The sequence below is a fragment of the Triturus cristatus genome, chromosome 2_2 (genome assembly GCF_964204655.1).
Source record: "Triturus cristatus chromosome 2_2, aTriCri1.1, whole genome shotgun sequence".
Taxonomy (NCBI): domain Eukaryota; kingdom Metazoa; phylum Chordata; class Amphibia; order Caudata; family Salamandridae; genus Triturus; species Triturus cristatus.
In genome coordinates, this window is record NC_140582.1 from 1,234,549,099 (window position 1) to 1,234,570,843 (window position 21,745).

General features: G+C 45.3%; 1 protein-coding gene across 3 annotated transcripts in view; it reads left to right on the top strand.

Annotated features, from left to right (window-relative positions):
* The window catches only part of LOC146863473 (uncharacterized), a 336,901-nt gene that overhangs the window by 120,926 nt on the left and 194,230 nt on the right, over positions 1-21,745 (top strand). For all 3 annotated transcript variants that reach the window (XM_085642897.1, XM_085642899.1, XM_085642898.1), the window contains exons 7-8: positions 1,222-1,248; positions 1,586-1,615. In XM_085642897.1, the coding sequence (XP_085499023.1) occupies positions 1,222-1,248; positions 1,586-1,615 (57 nt within the window). The remainder of the gene's footprint in view (positions 1-1,221; positions 1,249-1,585; positions 1,616-21,745) is intronic.

Sequence of the window (21,745 nt, forward strand, 5' to 3'; positions counted from 1 at the left end):
AAAGGGGGGCAACGCGGCCCCTCTAAAAAATAGGCCTTCAGGATTAGGTCCCTAGGGCCTATAAGAATCGAGGTTGGGCCACGTGGCCCCCATAACCTTTAAAATGCATAGGGCTCTAGAAGGATGGGTTCCCCAGGTCCAAATGAGGCTTGGAGTGGGCACGACACGGTCTCGCCCCCCCCGCCCCTTTAAAAAAAAAAAAAACATTTTAAAAAAGGCCTGGGGGTTGGGGTCTCCAGGGCCTGATGAAGCTGAAGGTGGGAGGCTGTGCAGCCCCCTATTTTTTAAAAATTTTTTTTAAAGGCCTTGAAGGAGTGGTCCCCAGGGCCTAATAGGGCTTGGCGAGGTGGGCTGCATGGCTCCCCTGCCCTTTATTTTATTACATTTTGCCCGAGGGATGAGGTCCCCAGAACCCAAATGCCAGTCCTACGGCACGTTGCAAAGGCCCCGTCATGGACGGCTGAAGGTCGTGCCCGGAGTGGAGTTGGCTGCAGGCCCTGTGGCCAACCCCCTGCAATGCACGACCGAAGGCCCTGTGCAGCTTGGGGTTGATTGGTGTTGGGGGTGTTGTGGACCAACCAATGCCTCCCACGGCTAAAGGCCCTGCACAGCGTGGGGTTGGCTGCATGCGGGGAGGTAACTTTACGTTGTGTTTAAAAAAAAAAAAAAAGTCGGAATTCTCTGAAAAAACAAAGGTTAAAGTAACGTTATTCTCTAAAAACGACAAACTCAAAAGTTACAGTTCGTTATCTTAAGTAACCATAACTCGTGCCCTAAGGTAACTACAACTCACATCCTCGTCATGCACTGCTAATTTACCCACATGTTACATCACTCATGACATCTTATATGACATCATTGATCATGTCACTGCAACATTTGCAATCACATTATGATTAGAAAACTGTGCATTGCAGAGGTGCCTGTTATAGTCACCTTACTTAAGATAACTGTAACTATAGCTGGTTATATATAATCACTTAAGGGTACTCGGCATAAAATTTTTACAGGCAACTGCTGTAAAGTAATATCTACCTGGGTCTGGGATACAAACATATACAAATGTAGTGGTTCAAAGTAGATTTAGTATGTATTATATTACTTTCACCACAACAAATTGCAGTAAATTTGTTGAGACATAATAGTTCTAGTGTTTATAAGACTCTGTATTCCAGTTCCATACCTCTAATATTTGATATCCTTTTTTTCTTTTTCTGTTAGATCAGATGTCTGTGAAGTACCAATGTTGTAAGTCGAATTTGTACACTTTTTAACATATTAAATGTTGTATTGTTTTGCATTTGATGTATATGTGATAGTTCAGTAATCTTTTATTGTAGAATCTTAAAACTGCTTATTCATTAATGTCTTTGTAAACTTTTAAACACATTGTCTAGCTAGCGATCCTCTATTAACGACTGGTAATGTGTCCAAGTGCATTTCTTGGGATGAGTCACTTTTTTTCAGATTGGAGACCGTAATGATCCATTCTGTTTTCATTAATCTCATTTGATGTTTTGAACTTTAATATCATTCAAGTTTGATTAATGCTCTCTTTTATCCAAAATGTTTGTTTCCTATTTAGACCACCTGCGATCATTGACTTAACAGACATGTAAGTGTTTTTTTATTTTATTTACAAACTGTCTATTTGAAAATAGATCATAAGTTTGTGTTGGTCCGCACTTGTACATGACACAGCCCTGTGTGTTTTTCCAAAGTGAGCTCAATAATTGTGCACACCTGCTGGAGGAGCACCCTTTGAGTTGCTTTATGTTGACATCTGACCTGAGTGATAATACCTGGGGAACACCCACAATGTATCTCTTTTTGAGCAAGAGTGCTACTGGCATCTCAACCCAGGCCATGTTTTCACTAAGCGTGGTGGCATCATCTTTATAGTAACAACATAGACCTTTTTTTTACCTGTACCCTTGTGTGGTTACTGAGAACCTGCTCCCACTTAGTTTTATCACTCCCCTTAGCTGGTTTTACTTGACCTTGTAGCCATAATTGAAACGGGGTCATATGGTAATATTTAGATGACCAACTATGCATCGCTCCCAAAATCACAGTTCAAAACACAAAAGGATACACAAAGTCTACAAACATGTTGACTGTTGCGGAAGAGGCTGTCCCTGTAATTGTGACAGAATCTTTCGTTCATGACAAGACCCCTCGCACGCCCTTAAGAGGCATGCTTCATCAAAGGGTGGACTATTCCCATAACCAAGGTCAAGAACAACTTTATTTCGGTTCATCTGAAACATAAAAGTTTACAGTAAAATGATCACAATGTATATAATAATTACAAGCAAATTAAAAGAAGGATAATTCATAAAATGCCAAAGATAAAATTATTTACATACTGGAATTAAATTAGAGCAACATGATAGTGTATGGGTCAAAAATGTTTTGAAAGAGATACGTTTCTAAATCTATAATAATCATTTTAAGGCAACGTACGTTTAGACCATTCATTATACAGGAGCACTTACTCATAGTGTTTTCTGATAGCCAAAGAGACTTTTATGTAGTTGGCTACCGCAATACAAATATCGGGACAGCCAGTGGGTGCAAGAAGTTAGGGCGGATTTTCCTCAGGAATGTGACTAAAAATGTACTCCTCGTCGTTTTATATATGGTGCAGAATAGGACAAAGTGCATAGCGCTTTGGCTCCTAAAGTTGTCTCACGGACAAAGTGTGAGTTAGTGTGAGTTAACGGCCCACCCTCCTTGACGTGGAAATGCCAATAAAAAGTGCACAGCGCATAAACGGAATCTGGTTAAATAAAATCTAGTCTGCAAATCGGTAGTAAAAGTTAAATAGTATTGCAACGGGGCAAGGGACATCTATGGTGGGCCCATCTTGTCTTGATCAAGATAGCGCGAGTTGGCCCTAGAAAAGAACGCCTCTTTACTAATGGCTTTGGCATTTGGTGGGATAATTCCCAGGTTATCATAAAAGTGCCCCAGTCCTATCTCATGGTAAGTGTTCCTCACAAAGTGGAACCATGGTGTTTCTAGGGCATTGGCCAAGTTTTGGCAATCTGTGATTACTTATGGGCTGTTTGCCCATTAAAACAAGGGAGCACTAGCTTTGCAATCCTCTACAAACTCTAGACCCAGTTCCTTGCGACATAGACGGCTGGGTGCACTATTCGGGGTCATCAATAACCTTTTGGTAAATTTATTTTCCATTGTTTGTATCTGGCGACTTTTGTGATGTCATAAAATCGTGTAGTGGAACACGCACTGCGAAGATGTTCATCCAAAGTGAAATGTTGTAGCGTGCTTCAGGAGTATCACTCTCTGTCCAATGAGTGTGGTCACTAAATGTAAGTAGGTAGCGTCCCCTGCACTTAGGGGGCGTCCCCCTGAGCACGGCTGGAAACCCTCAGTCAACTGAGTAAGGGATTTTGAACCTGTAATCTCTTTGATACGATACGCGTAAACAAGTCTTCCTAGTGTTTACATCAAAGTCTGTTTAATACTTGTGCTGGTATTTCAACTTTCATATCCAGTACAGATTATTCAAACATGAATTCATGAGAACGTTCACACTTTTAAACAAATCTCCTGATGCATTTCGGGCGTACATATCGCCCTTCGTCAGGGGAAAATGTCTGCAGAAATAAACAGGGCAAGGATAACATGAGGATACTACTCCAATGTTATAGAAACCGTCACCCTGTTAGTCCATGTGAATAGTCTTGGGACATAAATAAATCCAATAAACGTGGATAACTATGAAGCACATGCTGCTTGAAGTGAAGTTGAAAAACAAATTAAATGATGAAGGGTGGAGTTACGTGAAATGTTAAAGCGGCATAAAAAAGGACTGCTCCATCGATTAGTGTGTTAGCCGGTGCGTATTCTCCTATAAAGAGTGAAGATTAATCTCTGATCATCTGCCCAGTGATGCGAATCATGAGGTGAATGTGAGAGAGTGCAGTCTATATCGTGACGCGAAGCGATAAGGAACTAATATTATCGTTGTGACACAAATGTGCATGAAAAGTATCAGCATGCAGTTGAAGTCCGCCGACGTGGAATCTCAAGGCCCGATTTTACTGTGCGTTAAGACAAACATGCGGCGACAGGGCAGTATAAACGGAGGTGCATACTAAACTTCAATCAGTGTCGTTAGTTTACTCACTTTCTTGCGCTCGTGTCCAAGTTTTATTGCTTTGTGACAACAAGTAATGGCGCGTAAAGAACAAGCATTTACAATGCAATGGTCTCGGCATTGTTAAAGTTAAAGCTATTGCCATTGCTCATGACATTATTTTTGTTTATGTTTTTGTTTTTAAAACATTTAAAGACATGGCATTGTTATTTACAATGTCAATAGCTTAATCACTCTCAAATGCGAGACCTATTGCATTTGCACCCACACACTCAAAGCCACCCACACACACAGAGCCACCCACATAGAGCAACCCACACACAAATAGAGCCACCCATAGAGCCACCCACATAGCCACCTCCACACACAGTTACCCACACACAGACAGACCCACCACGCATAGAGCCACCTACAAAAAAGCCACCCACACACACAGAGCCACACACACACAGCCACCCACACACAGACCCTCCCCCACACACAGACCCTCCCCCACACACACAGCCACCCACACACACAGAGCCACACACACAGAGCCACCCCCACACACAGAGCCACCCCCACACACAGAGCCACCCCCACACACAGAGCCACCCCCACACACAGACCCTCCCCCACACACAGACCCTCCCCCACACACAGAGCCACCCACACACACACAGCCACCCCCACACAGAGCCACCCCCACACAGAGCCCTGACAGGAAGGCAGGGTAATAATGCTGGCCTGGCAGGCTGCGCGTGGTCGGAAGTTTCAAGACTGGAGATAGTCGTGTTCTGTATTCACCACTGTGATGAGGAGGGGTTAGGATGGCTCAGAATAAGAGAAGTACTTCAACTCAAACCCCGAAGGAGAGGCACATAAAAGTGTGCCTTGTGGGTACCGCAGCCACAGAGTTCTGCATTAGAAGGGCAATGTCAGACATTCTGTTAAGTTTGGTCTTTCAGAGTTTGCAGGACTGCCTCACGGAATCTTACAAAAAGGATTAACACACAAATCCCTTTGTTAGTGGCAGGCCAACGCCCATACCAGCCGAAGCCCTTCCTGCACGTCCAATTTGCTCACACCGGAGCAGGTGCCCAGAAGCCCCTTCGCTACTGTCGGGCACATCTCACATGGCAGCCGCTCACCTGCCTCCAACATGCAAGTCACCAGCGTATAATAAAGATCTGTGCTAAAACTCTTTATACTGGGCTCTAGTTTTAATAAAAACATTTCGCTAAGAGAATAGAAAAATATAATCATTCACACATGACTTGCACGGCTACCCTTTTTAATTCAGATACTTCCAGCAGCTTTAATCCTCGACTCTGATTGTTCGAATAAGTAGAAGTTTGTATTCCCTTCAAAAGACAAGAGGAAAGAAAATGACTTGTCATACCTGACTGCCCCAGTAATATAAAATCCAATTGTGAAGAAGAGGAGATAAGGGCAGAGCCGTGGAAGTACCATCAGCTTAGCAAACACTAAATAATGACCAATGTCGGCCCTGCCTGCCGTGATAAAACACTCCATTAGCTTCACTGTTTTTAAATGAGTGATAATTGTGGCACAGCCACACTGAAAGGTGATTGATTTTTTTATCTGTAGCAGCACGCTTTCTGAAAAGGTTAACCAAAATGTCCCGCGAATACCCTGTCCCCTTGCCTTGCTGCGAATTTCGCACAAGTCTATTTGGCATAGCTAATACTGCAAAAATATTCATTTGTCCAAAGACGCTGACATAGGAAATTACCTTACAAAATGACAAAACAATGGCGCATCTTCTGCCAGGACAATAGCGGGAACAGAAACTGAAAGGGTGCAAAGGAACAGCATGTCTGAACTGAAAGGAACAACTGGGAGATTGTATGGAACGTGTGTAATATAAAAACAATACCACACTTGTTCCAAATCCCCCTCAAGCCTTGCTTACTCTCAATGTTCCTTTCAACAGTGCCAATTTTATGCCGAAAGATACCCACTTCGACGTGCTCCTGCAACACATGTCATTCAGACTAAGTCTCTGCAGTAAGTGTGTTTTTGTGCGAGGTGCCGGTTCGTATTTACTTCCTCCCCTCCTGCGCGTCAGCGTTAGAGTGAAACTTCCCCGCCGCTGCTTCTACCTCGGCTGCACCAATCCATTGGAAGTTATTACCCACCTGCCTGCACCACAAACGACTTTAGAAAATGTGGGTGCCAGGCAGGGAATCGGTAAGCGTACCCCATCTTCTGAGTCCAGCGTTTCACTAATTGTCACCTACGCGCATTTATCAGACAGCCAGTTACAGTGAACTCATGAAATGTTGTCCCCAAGTTCTGTATCCAGGCACATTGACTCTGTCCCTTTCTCTTTCCCTCCCTCGCGCGCGCACACATACAAACATACATCTATAGATGTATCCCTAACGTGCCTATAGGAACTCAGATTTATCTATACAGCAGGAGATCCGTGTCCCTGAGGATACTAAAAGCCCTCTCAAAAAAGACACACAGACATACACACCTATACAGCAAGAAATCCTCTGCGTGGAGACTGCACGTTTAAGCGCACACACACATTAACACACACGTACAGCAAGGTAGCCCCTCCCTGGCTATTGCACTCGCACACGCAAGCAGCAGGAGATCCCAGTCCGTGACGATAAAAATTCACAAATACGGACGTGCGCAAACACTACTTTCATGTGTGCCAGACAAGTACATGGGTCCGTATCTATTTTTAGATAACGAATGCTGCCTTACCAAAGCAGCAGCCAAACACGGGAGCCAACAGCAGGGGGAGAGGACGCCAGGAACACCACCGCCTTTCTCCGAGGCGAAGCTGAAATGCCTCGGAGAAAGGCAGCGGCGTTTCCGGATTCTGGGGCGTGTTTTTCTGTTCTCTCCTCTTGCCATTGGCTGGAGGAGATAATCAGAAAAGTAGCAAAAAACACGCCCCCGAATCCGAAAAGGACGGGGCCTGTTCGGAGAGACAAAGCCTCTTCTCCAATGGCTGGCCAGCATTCAAGAGGCCAGCCAATGGAGAAGAGGGGAGAAGAGGGGCGGGTTCAAGCCCCTCTTCTCCAAAACATTAAATCTCCGGACTTCCGGTTCTGCCTTCGGCAGACCGGATGGTCCCGAGACCTAAAAACGTATAAAAAACGTTACAAAATAAACAATAGAAAAAGGACTATCTAGGCTACATAGGGTGCATTGAAAACATGGATGCCATTTTGTAATGGGAAAACTCCCGAAAACGAACTTGCTAAATCTAAAATGAACAATGAGTCTTAAGCTCTACATCCAGATTACCAAAATAGACATGGTATTCAACAAAAATACGATATTCTAATCATTAAAAGATGTCATGCAGTGGCTTATAACAAATGGAAATATAAACATGAAAAGACAGTCTGTGCCAATTAAAGCGCTGTGAACAGTGATGGGAATAGGAAAGGAATAATAAGTGTGTGCAAAAAGTCATGGAACAAATGTAACGTGTGCAGAAAATCCAAAAAAAAGAGCAGTGACCGTAGAAGAGTAAATACACAGGTGAAAGTTAGATATATATGAATAAGGTGATTGAACAGCCTGATGTCTGCTGAATGATGATTAACAAATGTGAATGATGATAGCTGGAAAAAATGATGAAAGTGACACAAAAGGTCAAACTCAGTGCATCATAGACTTATAAGTAACAAGAAAATTCCTTCCGGTCATTAAGGCCATCTGGCTTCAATGAGTTCAACAATTTGATCCAGTAGTTCTTTCTCTGTAAAAGGTGCTTGTTGTTATCCCTTCCTTATTTTCTCTCGATGTAACATTGTTATGGTTGTCTGTAAAGTGTACTGCAATGACTGATTTGGAATTCCTAGTCCGAATATTGCTCTTGTGTTCATGTATTCTCGTTTTTATCTTCCTTTCAGTCTTGCCGATGTAGACCAAACCACAAATGCATTTCAACATGTATATTCCATTGGCAGTGTCACAGTTTTCATTGACCTTTAAGGCTTATGTTGGTACCCTTCATGGGATGAGTGATGATGGCTCCATTTATGATGTTATTGCAATTGCTGCAATTGTGACATCGAACGGTTCCTTTGAAGTTGGTTTGCATGTGATTTCTGGTGTTAAAAGTTCTTTCAGATTTCTACCCCTGGTGTACGCAAAGATAGGTGTGTCTTTGAAAAGTTGTTTGAAATCCGGTTCTGCAGCGAGTATGGACCAGTGGTTCATAATGGATTTTTTGTAACATTGGCTCATGGTGGAAAATTTAGATACAACCACTGTGCGTTTCTCTTCTGGCTTCTTTGAGTGGATGAACAAGTCAGTCCGAGAATTTTTTGGAGCATCGGTTTTTCGCTTGTTCCAAAACCTTTTCAGGATATCCTCTTTGTCTGAAACGGTCTAACATGTTTTTGGTTTGTTGTTCGTAGTTAGCTTTTAACTCTCAGAAGTTTGGAGTAGGGAAAATGATTCTTCAGGGCATTATTGTGGAAGCTGTGATAGTGTAAAGTGTTGTTTCTGTCTGTGTTTTTTCTATATAGGTTGGTCTCTAGAGAATTGTTGACTCTGCTTATGAGGACATCTAAGAAGGCAATTGATTTCTCATAGGTGAATTGAATTTTGTCATTGATGTTGTTCAGTGCATTCAATGATTCAATTAAACTCTAATTTGAGCCTTTCCAGATGACGAAAATATCGTCTATGTATCTGAAACATTTGATAGCGTGTGCTTTGCAAATAGAGGTGTTCTCCTCAAATTTATTCATAAAGATATTAGCATACGAGGGAGCAGCACAGTTGCCCATCAATGTTCTGGTGAGTTTTAGGTAGTACTGATCCTTCCATCTGAAATAGCTCTGATACAACGTAAATTGTAGTAGTTCCATTAAGAATATTTGAAATTAGAAATCTAGGTCGGAGTGGAGCAATGCCTCCTCTATGGCTTCTATGCCAAGGTTGTGTGGAATTGAGGTAATTGGTGCCTTCACATCAGCTGTACAAAGCCATATTTCATCCTCGTTGTTAAATTTGATATCTTTGATTTTTAATAAGAAATCTGTGGTCTCTCTGATATGTGTTCATGGTGACAACGAGGGATTGTAGATACTTGTCTAATAGTTTACCGGCTGGCTCATGTATGCTTCCTCTGGTTGACACTATTGGTCTAAACGGCGGATTTTGTAGGTTTTTGTGAATTTTGGGGAGCATATATAACAAGCATTTACAATGCAATAGGTCTCACAATGGCATTATTTTGAGCTATTGACATTGTAAATGGCAATGCCTTTAAAAGGCATTGTTATTTACAATACCAAAAGCAACACCTATTGCATTGGATAGCGCGGTGTCCGTGAAGACAAAAACAAAAAGGGGGTGTTTCGGGGATTGGAGGGGGGGTGGGAGGGGGGGAAGGAGAAGAAGAAATGACGAGACATGTGAGATGGGGAAATAAGGCACAGAGAAGACAGTTAAGAATAGAGTCTCACTGCACAGTGACGCCTTCCTCGTACTAAGGCCACACCTCAGCTAACAAGCGCTGAAGACCCAATCGTGAAGGTATTGGCGCCTAAAACGCTCTACTCAGAAAAAGCATCGAGTGAGTGTACCCGTGTGTGGGTGAGTATCTGCATGTCTGTGCGTGAGTCTACCTGTGTGCTGGTGTCTGGGAGTGTGTGAGTGAGTGAGTGTGCCTCTCTGAATCTGTGTATTTGTGAAAATGTCTGAGTGCGTATGCGTGTGGGGAGTGTGAGGAGGCACGTGTGTGCCTGATGTGTGAGTGTGCCTGTGGGAGTGTATGTCTGTGTGTGTGGATGTAATGGTAAGAGAGAGACTCGGCGGCCTGTCTGACCCGTGCCCCCCTCCCACCCATATGGACCCGATGAGTAACGCGCGGAGCTGGAAGAGCCCAAGCGCCTTCTCAGAATGCACGCACTGACACCTACAGATGCGACGTTACCTGGATGCACCCCCCCTCCCTGAATAACAGGATGGGGCCGGGTCATTACAGACGCTCCTTGTACCACGACAGTCTGACGAGGCCCCCCTTATATAAAGCTCAGTGTTCCCTATAGACTGCGCGTACACCAGCATCGGATACCCTATAGAATACATGTAGTGACTTCTACACACTTAGGGTTATCTGAAAGAGCTACAAATGCGCAGCATTGCCTGTGTACCCCTATAGGTAACCATCGGTGTCCCTCAGTGGATTGGGGGTGGCTTGGATGGGCTAACCAGGGCCCAATGGATAGCGTGCGGGACTCGGTTCCCTATAGATGTTTGTGTAGTGTTACTACGATTATTCCCCTGTGGATTGCATGGTTATCTGGGTGTACTGGTCCTTACAGAGGCTCCGCGGGAGGTGGGGGGGCTGTTTGAATGTACATAACGCCGCCTGGGTGTTCAGCTTTTAGTCCCCTATAGACAGCGCAAAGGAGCCCTTACGGCGCGCGCAGTTACCTGGATGGTCTGGCTGGGGTCCCCGGGCGCAGGCCCCCCCACCAGCTTGCAGTAGAGGCCCGGCCCGTCTCCTCCTCCTCCCCACAGGTGGCCGAGGCTGAGATCCAGGCGCCCTTGGCCAGGTTGAAGTACGGAGGGTGCAGACTGTATCCATTCACCCCGGGGGTGCTGGTGGGCAGGTCCTGCCCTTTTGCTGAGCGGGGGAGGCTGAGCAGGAGCGCCGAGAGCAGAGGGATAGCCAGCCCAAGGGCCATCACCCCGCAGAGGGTGGCACTGGGGAAGCCAAGAGGCAGCGCAAACAGGATCCGGCAGTTCTGTGTTCACTGCTGTGGTCTGTCCGGGCAGCGAGCACAGGAGCTGGATCCTCTGCTGTTGTCTGTTTGAACAGCGGGCACAGGAGCTGGGTCCTCTGCTGTGGTCGTCCGGGTAGTGGGCACATGAGCTGGCGGGGCTGGGTCCTCTGCTGTGGTCTGTCCGGGCACGGGAGCTGTCAGGGCTAGGTTCTCTAATGTCTGCTGGTGAGGGCTGTGTCCTCTCCTGTGGTTTGCTCACAGTTGCAGGGTGCAGCTCATGGCTGAGGGCAGGGACTCAGAGTGAGTTGTGGGGTTGCCCTGGAGAGCGTACCGGGTGCCCTTTGAGGGGCACAGCAGGGATCGACGCTCCCCCGGGAATGGGAGCGGACCTGTGTTGGGGCCGCTTACACTCTGGGATCTGGCGAGAGGTGCTGGACTGGCTGCTCCGGAGGCGGGGCTACCTAATCAAGTGGTGAGCTATCCACCGTGCGCCCCGCTCCCCTCACCCACCGCCAGCCTGTTGCCACAATGGACTTTGGAGCACGCTCTGCACCCATGGGGAGGGCTTTCAGTAACCATGGGGAGGGGCTCGGCTTCATGTGGGAGGAGGTCAGGAGCGCATAGGGAGGGGCATCTGGGTCCCAAGGGAGGGTCTTCAAGGACCCAGTCAAGAGAGGTAGTCCGCGAACCCCCAGTGAGGGCACCTACAGCTGTTTAACGCTTTGGTGCCTTGCATACCTTGCAAGTTGCCACCATCTATTGCACCAACAGCCTCCGAGCAGTATCGGAGGCACAGTGTGTGACCCTCTTCACCTGTAGAAATGGGTCTGCTTGCACCACAGTCACACCGGTGAACGAAAGACCGAGGAACACAGTTTAGCGCAGCACTGACCGGTGGCCTCTGGGTGTTTGTTGCTGAAGAGGTTTCACCAGTTGGCTATTTTTTCTGCGTTTACTTCAGGTGTTGTAGAGAAAGCGGAGTATTGCCTGCGTTCGCAGCTACTCCACAGACTCACACACGTAGGAGTACCAAGGATAGAGCGTAAGGTGTTGATGTAAGTGCGGAAAACGCATCAACTGGGAATTAACCCCACGAGGTGCCCTCGGAAGGGAAAAGGTGAACTTCTAATTTACGGGGACATTTGGAGGGAAACAAATGCATTTTAAAGGAACGACGGTCGGAACACAGAAGAGAAGGTTTTTATGAACAGAAACGAAGACAGCCGACCGCAGTGAGCTGGGAAAAGCAAAGGGAGTTTTTTAAGATTAAAACTGGGCATGCTGGGGGCAGAGAGTGAGAGGTGAGACTGGAGGACACGAGAAGCCTACACCCCTGGACGGCCCACCCGGACTGGATCCTTTGCTTCACGGCTTGTTTACATAACACGCCTACTTTAGATAAGAAATTGCTTCACGACAGCCGTGAAGCAAATGATCCAGTCCGGATGGGCTGTCCCAAAAGGTGAAAGGGCGGTAACAAAGAAGCCTCATTTCCAGTGGTAGGCCACCGTTTACCATAAACGATCAATCAATCAATCAGTGACACTTATAAAGCGCGCTACATACCCGTAGGGTCTCAAGGCGCTGGGGGGGGGGGGGGGTGCCGCTACTGCTCGAACAGCCAGGTCTTCAGCTTCTTTCTGAAGGAGAGGTGGTCTTGGGTCAGGCGCAGGTCGGACGGGAGGGAGTTCCAGGTCTTGGCGGCCAGGTAGGAGAAGGACCTTCCTCCTGTAGTCGCTCTTCGGATGCGGGGGACGGCGGCGAGGGCGTGGTTGGCTGATCGGAGGTGGCGTCTGGGAGCGTAGAAGTTGACTCGGCTGTTGAGGTAGCTCGGGCCTTGGTCGTGCAGGGCTTTGTGTGCGTGGGTGAGGAGGCGGAAGGTGATTCTCTTGTTGACGGGGAGCCAGTGAAGGTCTCTCAGATGTCCGGAGATGTGGCTGGATCGTGGGATGTCGAGGATGAGTCTGGCTGAGGCGTTTTGGATCCGCTGGAGTCTCTTCTGGAGCTTGGCGGTGGTACCGGCGTAGAGGGCGTTACCGTAGTCCAGTCGGCTGGTGACGAGGGCCTGGGTGACGGTCTTCCTGGTCTCTGTGGGGATCCACCGGAAGATCTTCCGTAGCATGCGTAGGATGTTGAAGCACGCCGAGGAGATGGTGTTGACTTGCCTGGTCATGGAGAGGGAGGAGTCCAGGATGAAGCCCAGGTTTCGTGCATGGTCTGACGGTTTGGGTGCGGTGCCCAGGGCGGGAGGCCACCAGGAGTCGTCCCAGGCGGAGGGTGAGGAGCCCAGGATGAGGACCTCCTTTCAATGAAAATGAGGGGCGGGGCTTCAAGCCCCCTTCTGAAATGCCCTCTCACTACAAGTCTCGCCAAGCGAGCAGCGCCTGCGCTGCAACGCTAGGCAAGACCTAAAAATGGTGTGCTAGGATTGTTGGGCATCAGAAACTTGCTGGTTTTGTCATTTATCACCCCATTTTTCACTGCTTTCTTTATTAAGCTCTTCAATATGTTGGAAAATTGTTCAGTAGGGTTATATTCAAATGTGCAATGTGTTTCTCTATTTGTTCCGTGTAGAAACTGGTGTTCATGATTACTAGAGCACCACCCTTGTCTGCGTTTTGACATATTATATCCGGATTTTCGGCGAGGCGGGTTAAAATGTTGAGCTCATTATGTGTCATGTTGTGATGTTTAGATGAGCGTTTGAAGTTAAGTTTCTGAATGTAAAGTTTGACCAAATTTTCGAAAATGTCAAAATTTTTATGGCTCACAGGAGCCATGTATGTGCTATTCGGGCGTAAACCTCTTTAAACTGATGCGCAACTTACGCCTCAGACATTTCTTTGACAACGTCCTACCTGAGCACACCTGTGAGGAACCAGATCAACTGCGAGGTTTACGCCCGAATATAATACACGTCCTGGTTTTCGGTGGTTTAATTGCAGTGTAGTGGGGGATTATGCTTCTATCAATCGTTTCAGCGTACTGTCTTGTGGTTCAGCACTTTGTAGAGCTGTCTGCTGTGCTGCCTTCCCTCCTTCAAGCTGCACAGGAGGTTTTGATGTGGGGCCAATTTCCTCCCTTGTAGTCCATCAGCATGTCCCTGTGACTCACCGAGACCTTGGGGGGGGGAAGTATTATTTATCTGACTAGTTTCATTCAACATAGGTTTGCACAATTATATATCAAGCCGGAAATCCGGCCCAGGATGTTTTCTATTTGAGTCCCAGTACGGAATGCTTGTACTTGCCTTTAGTGTTTATAGACATCTTTTCAGTGTCTTCTGTTCCGCTTGTAGATACACAAATTCAAGCGTATTTGTCCTGGTTTTTTTCATTTACTTTCTTTTATGGGTCAAAACAATATAAAACTTGTAGCCTTTGTTTACCACTATAAATACAGAACTATGATTTCCATAGTGCAAAGAAAACCGCACTGAATAAGCTGCTTTTGTGTGACATGAACTTTGACTAAAAACAGAGCATCGAGGCAGGAATGTATTAGTAAGTAGCAGTATACAAGGAACTATACCTCATTGTTAGGTTGTGGCTCTAGACCGCGCATGTGCTTTCTCTAAAACACATTGACAACACAGTAGCCCTTGGATTGCTGAAACCTATTGGCTTTGCCAGTGCTCGTTTTTTAGGGTGTTACACTGTCTCTGGAGTCAGTATTTCCAGTGTTTGTGTAAAAGTAGAGTGCTGTGCAAACTGGAACATGGATGATAACACCGAATAATTTCTTTAGATATAAAAGTGACTCTAAAGTTAGTGCTTCTAGTACATTAATGAAATGATGTGCATTAGATACTATGCAAGCTATGAGCATGGCAGGCAGATTCACAGGATCATTATTGGTGCTTTTTAGAGTCATTGGGGTTGGCACATTGAATACATGTAACAATACTTGGAGAATACAGCTATTTATAGTAGAGCCAGAATTCAAGTCTTGAACTACAACAGTCCGTCGTTATGATGCAGAACCGTTTCATTGCAAAGTTACACTGCAAAAAGGCTCAAGCATTACATCAAATCCATTTTTCAAAGCTTTCTTTTCTAGATGTTCTTCAATGCGCTATGAACAACATGTATCTTCAACATGTTTTGCAAACCTCGTCAACAATTTGTAAAAACCCACATTGAGTGCTACATTCGTAGGTTTCATACACTCAGTTACTGCACGTCTATAGGTTGAAACCTCAACCTGAAGGGCTTCCTTAAGAGAGTCGCCTGTATTCCGACAGAAGTATTGGACAAGTATATTTTATATATGTGAGTTTCTTCTGCCTTGGCACACAACCTGCAAACTGTGGTACCTGGCTTTTTGGACCCTGGAGATAGACTATCCAATGTTGGGAGTGCACCAAAATGATGCTCCATAGACCTGGTTTCTTCTTAAGAAATATGAAAAATCAAGTAAATAAAAAAGATTGTGGACCAAGCGAGGAACACCTGTTTATTATTTGCCCAAACATTGCTCGTTTGGCCATTTCATTTTTATCTCCAAAGATTATATCAAATGGATCTGCTTGTTTAGGAGTTTTTTGAATTCCTTCTCCGAACATGAAGCAGCCAGCAGGTCCGATGCTTTCAGTAGCGATAAAAAAAGATCATGTAGCCCCTGTAGTGTGACCCACTCAGAGGGTACTTGTTTTTTTCCAGGTTAAGTTATCCAGAGTACCCGACGCTGTATTCTTAAACCGATGCTGACACTGCTTTCGGAGACCAAACTCTGGATGCAATTGAGCTCTGGAGGAAATATTTTGGTAAGCAGAAATTTGATCGATAGATTTTGGGTATTATTTGATCAAACAGCTCCGAGTCCCTGCCCCTCATTATTTCACTCCCATACTTTAAAGTTGGGATCAACTTGGTGCTGACTGTTTTTCTACCAGAGGGCCAAGCGTTGGACCCTTCAATGCTTTCAGCAGAATTGCAAAGACAAAGATCAGTGATCCGGCTTCGGCCTTGATTTGCTGCTTGTGATGATCAATAGAGCCCCTGTTATCGAAGATAACCCCAAGATGTTTATACCCATTTTCATTTGCAGGGAGCTTCCCATTTATGCTCCAAACTCCTGTTTTTTAAAATATTTCTTACCCAGTTTCAGCACTTTGGTTTTCTTCAAGTTAATGTCTAACCTGTTTACGGTGGTGTAGACTTGCAGTAGACTTAATAGTCTTAGAAGACATATACTGGTCTTACTCATTAGTAATAGGTTGTTAGCATCGAGAAGGTTTGTGATTAATTTACCACCGAATTTGGGTGGGTGCGCGTTTACTTGATCCAATTTCTTCATTCGATCGGCAATAAACAAGTTAAAAAGAAGGGGCGTCAAAACGCACCCCTACTTTAGGCCAGATGACGTATAGATTTTCCTTGACATCTTGCTTCCATCACCCAATTTCAGATGTAACCTTGTTCCTGTGTATGTTCGTATTGTTTTTGGTTGTTTTGGTGGGATGCCCCATTCGTCCATTTTCTGCCTCAGGATATCTAACTAATGCCACTCTGAAATCGACAAGGGATGTATAGAGTACTATTTTGGATGTAAAGGTGTTTTCCATGATGTTTGACAGGGTCCCAGGCCCGGTGCGAAAACCTGTATTGTTCCATGGGACAATGTCCTTGTGACTTGCCCATGCTTGTAGATTTTGAAGCAAAAGACTGGCAAAGTTCTTTGCCTCGTTATCCAAGAGGGCTATCAGGTGATATTTTCTTAAATCACCATCCTTGTTAATCGGATGTGTGATTAACCTGTTTCACAATGCCGAAACTTTGCTCGAGCTTAGACCCACCTCATACACACTGCATAATATGTGTGCTCAAATGTCAGCATTTGCTTTACAAAACAAAAGCCTGAGGCAAACCATTTGGCCCTGCTGCTCCATCGTCCTTTACTTCCCAATAGCCTTCAACAGCTGTTCTTCCGTGAATATGGGACTTTTTGCCGCAATGATGTATATAGCTTCCTTAGGCGGGGACGCCACTTCTGACGCAAGTGTTTGTCTGCAGTTTCAGGTGGGGCCAGACTAATGTTGAAATTTGAGGTTGTGTAGTGGGTTTGTGAGTAGGTCGTCCAGGCTGTTTCACTTCTATTTGCTTTGCAGCTCTCTCCCAGCTCAACACTTTCAAATTCACGAGTTTCCAGAGTGTTGGTGGTTATTTATTTATTTTTTGTAATCACATAGTAGCTTTGCCCAGAAGTCATCCTGATGAAGTTTCTTGGCAGTCCAGACTTCTTTTTTTATGTAAGAGCTGACAATGTTTTTTTTAAGTAATTTGATCAGGGTCATCTGGCATCATCTTTAGGTGGTAACGTTGTTTGTATAGATTTCTATTTGTTTGCCTAAGCTTGTCTGCGAACCAAGGTGGAATACACACAAAAAACTAAATAGGCAGTGGTGGCTATACCCCTCTCACTGCCTACAGACCCCCTGAAACTCAAGAAATACATACAACAAAAGAGGGGAGCACTTTGAAATGTGATTAAGACCAAAATCCAGTGGTTGATATCTAATTAGGTACTAAGTTTTCAAAGTCCAAATCTATGTTGTTTTCTTAAATTCGGTCCATGAATTCAAGGAGACAGATGAATGGAAATTCATGGACGAAGGAGAAACCACCACCCTATCTTTCTTAACCTCTCAGCGGCTTCCAACACAGAATCCTCTTTTCTAGACTTAACGACTCAGGAATTCAAGGACCTGCCCTGAGATGGATTGCCTCCTTCCTCTTCAACCGAATACAACAGACTTCCACCCCCATACACCTACAAACCCAAGAAGCTTATTTGCAGAGTCCTCCAAAGATCTTGCCTTAGCCGAATGCTTTTGAACATGTATGTGGCATCCCTTGCCTGCATCATAAAAGGACACAACATCAACATTGTCTCCGAAGCCGATGACCCACAGCTCATCCTCTCCCTCATCAACGAGAAAAACACCATCAGGATTAAATTCCCCTCCTGCATGACCAGCGTGGCCAACTGGATGAAGGAGCACTGCCTAAAACTCAACACTGACAAAACGGAGATACTGATCTTCAAAAACAAGAGCTTCCAACAGGACTCTTGGTGGCCAGCCGAACTGAGACCCACGCCAGAAACCTCGGTATCTTCCAAGATGACAAGTTCACAATGAATATACAGGTAAACCCAGTACCTTGTCCAGCTTCCTCACTCTCCGAATGCTCAAACATTTTCAGATGACTGCCCACATACATGAGACGTACTGTCACTAAGGCTGTCAGAACCAGCAGACTAGAGTACGGCAACTCACTCTACGTTGGCATCTCCAACCAGCTCACTAAGAGACTCCAGACCATCCTAAACGCCTCCGCCAAGCTCATTCTAGATGTCTTCAGAAGCGCCCACATCACTCGCTCCCTCAATGAACCAATGGTTACCCATCCAGAACCAATTACCTTTCTAGCTGCTTGTCCATGCCCTCAAAGCCTTCCACAATACCAGACCAGCGTACCTCAACAACCGACTTCAACTCTACCATCTATCCAGGCAACTAATCTGAGCCTCACTCGCCCTCACATGCGTCCCACGCATCCACAGAAGCAAGCCGGGAGGGCACTCCTCCTACAAGGCCTCAAGATCATGAAGGATCTCCCTCAACACATCAGGACTGCCCTTTCGCTACTCAACTTCCTCAAGAAACTCAAGGAGCTTCGCCTGACCCACTTTCTTGCTCCAAAGCCTGGATACTCTCCAGGGTGATAAGTTGCACCATAGAACTCGACCTAACACAACATAACTTCCTTGTGTGTAGCTGTGTGTGTGTAGCTGTGTCCATGGCTGTTCAGTTGGTATTTACTGAAGTTGTACCCCTGAAGTAGAGGTCTTCACTGTTTAGTCTGTGTTGCAGCACTCTTCCTTCTCCTACCCTTAATGTATGCCATGGCCTTCCCCCCTTACCACTGTCTTAAGGGCCCCCCTAAGGGTGGTTGCTGATTTGCCTGTGTGTAAGTTAAGATCAACAAGTTCTTCTGTATCCTGCCTCTGTGCTGACGGCCAACCATTATTAGCCACCAAGTGCTTAACCTCCACATGCCCTGTGCCCAGTGAGCCGGGACATACAGACGGAGCTGAACTGCTGATTGATCAGAAATTGCTCTGAGCAGTATATCCACTTCTGCTTTTTCTCATATATCTGCTGTGGGGAGGAAATAATTGTCAATGAGTGAAAATGAATTGTGTGTTCTGGAAAAGTAGGGGTGGACACTGTCTCCTCAGTAAACACAAGGAGATGATGGAGGGAGCGCTGAAACTTTTCAGACACTCACCCCCTGTCATAGATCTGGGTGGAATCCATCATCGTTCTTTCGCTCACTTCGCCACCCCAGTTCAGACATAGCTATATGCAAATCATTCTTCACCCTGTGCCTCATGGGAACTGTCCAGCCCGAACTGCCAAGCCAGGTCTTCCTTGAACCAGAAACAAGCATCCTGGGACCGGTTTTGGGGTAACACCCCTCATCAGTCAGAATAGCTTGACTCCAGGGAACATCATACACTACAAGCCCGAACGCACAGTACTTTATAAATGTCACCTGAACCCAGAGATATAATACTATATATGCTTTTAAATACTACATGATTATTTTATTTTACTACACTTCAGAGAGATTTTGAGCATCCTCAGTTTCATTGTTAGTACCCGTTGTTTGCTTGACTCTGCAGATATGTCTGTCAATGTTTTGAGAAAGGTCTGTTTTTTGTTAGAGAATAGAGAACGTACTAAAATATAAACTGTTTACTTGCAACAGTGCGTTTATTGTAAGTCAAAAACATAAAGCAGCATTGGAAGGAAACTAAGAGCATACATTTTAAAATGTGTTTCATTTTTGTAGTACCTGGCACAGAGTAGGTTTAACAAGACACAAAATTAGAAAATAAAGTGCGGGGTGGGACAGCATATTCAATAATTGGAACAATCCAAACTGCCAATACCGGTCCTTTCTGAACTGCGATTCAAGCCACCCAAGACAGGTTTTGCCCTATTTGGGTAGGGTGCAGCTTGGCTCCAGTGACATAGTGAGCACGGAATGGGTGGACATACTAGTCCATCAACAGGCTACGGTTGGCTAGACTGTGTTAAGAACATTATTCCCAACATCTGAATCATCTGCTCCCTAGCCACCGCTTCAGAGGAAGACGCTTTACAGTTGATGCCAGGTATGTGTATCCACAGCAGTACCAGCTACTAATGGAATGGAATATATATTATTTTACCCTGCAAGCATCTGTTCATAGCTGCAGATTCACATGCGGTGCATTCTCAAGCGATGTAGTATTGGCGTCTGACGTTTCAAGTTGTTTTTGTTTGAGAAGTCTCTACGAGTCACGAGGTATCCTGTGACTCCTCCATTAGCAGGGAATGCACATGGGCACGGACTCCATTGTTAGATTGTTTTACGCAGAGCGGTGAGTGTAGGTATCGAGTGGTTAGCTGTGAGAATATGGTGAACTTGCAAATACAAAGTATTATCCATACTTAATGTTACAGAGATGTACAAACAGCACACTAACACGGGGAAGGAGGGTGGGTGCGCGTGAATCTACAACACTACAAGCTAAGAACAGATGCTCACAGGGTGAGCCACATATTCCGTTCGTAGCATGTGTGGCTGTAGATGCACATGCTCTGCACAGCCTGTAAAGCAGTACTCCGTAAAGCATTGGCTAGTGTGTGGATGCTGCAGAAGTCTAAACCAGAGTTCTTAATACGATTTGGCCAATTCAAACCAGTTAACAGGCCAGAATGTTCACGCAGTATTGTGGAGAAAGTGTGAGGGGTTGACCTTGGAGCTGCTTTGGAGATGCTTGCTGGGAGACTATTTAAAAAAAAAAAGAAAAAAATACAATGGTTGCTCCTTTCTTCCTAGTAGAATGTGGCCTAGGTCGACTCGGGAGAACCCTTTTGGTTTTACAGTAAACCTGTTTGGATTCACTTAACAATCCATCTAGCTTTGCCGCATTTTGATATTGGGCGACCTTCGCGTGCTTTAGCAAAAGCCACAAAGAGCTCTTAAATTTTCCAAAAATGTGTTTTTCTGTGTATGCAGTACATTAAGGATCTTTTAACACCTAGAGTATGAAGGGGCTTTTCTGCTACAGCATCTGGGTGACAGAAAATACTGGTAGCTCAATTGTTTGATTAAGGTGGAAAGGAGAGACCACCTTAGATATGAATTTAGGGTCCGTTCTAAGAACAATCCTATCAGTATGAACCTAGATAAAAGGCTCTTGGAAAGCGAGGGCTGTAGCTCAGTTACGTGCCTTAGTGAGGTGATGGCTATGAGGAAAGGCACTTTCCAAGAGAGAGAGTGCAAAAAGCAGGAATGCAATAGCTCGAATGGAGGACCAATGAGTCTTATGAGTACTATATCGATGTCCCCGAGAGGAACAGGTGGCACTCTAGGAGGAATCAATCTTTTAACGTCTTCCATGATGGAAATTTTGAAAAAAGAAGAAGGTTTTCTATTTTACATATATGTAGCGATGAATTCAAGATGCAGGTATAAAGTGAAGTACATAGAAGACCACGTCTTGGACCCCCGGCATAAGGGGTCTGTATTCTTGGAGTTACAATAGTGGATACATCTTTCCCACTTTGCTGTGTAGCAGGCCCTAGTGGTAGTTCTGCAAGGTTCCTTTTGGGTGACCATGCATTCTTGTTTGAGACTTAGGTAAACAAATTCTAAGACCTCAGGTGCCACATTGCTAGATTGAGTTGCCTGGGGTCTGGATGCCTGATTTTGACATATTCCAAAGTGAGGAGGTCCTCTGTTGGGTAGCCTCTCCTGTGAGGCAATAGATCTGTTGAGGAGGGTATAGTAACAGGGCTGTCTGGCCCAGTTAGGGGCTATGAGAGACTTAAATGTTT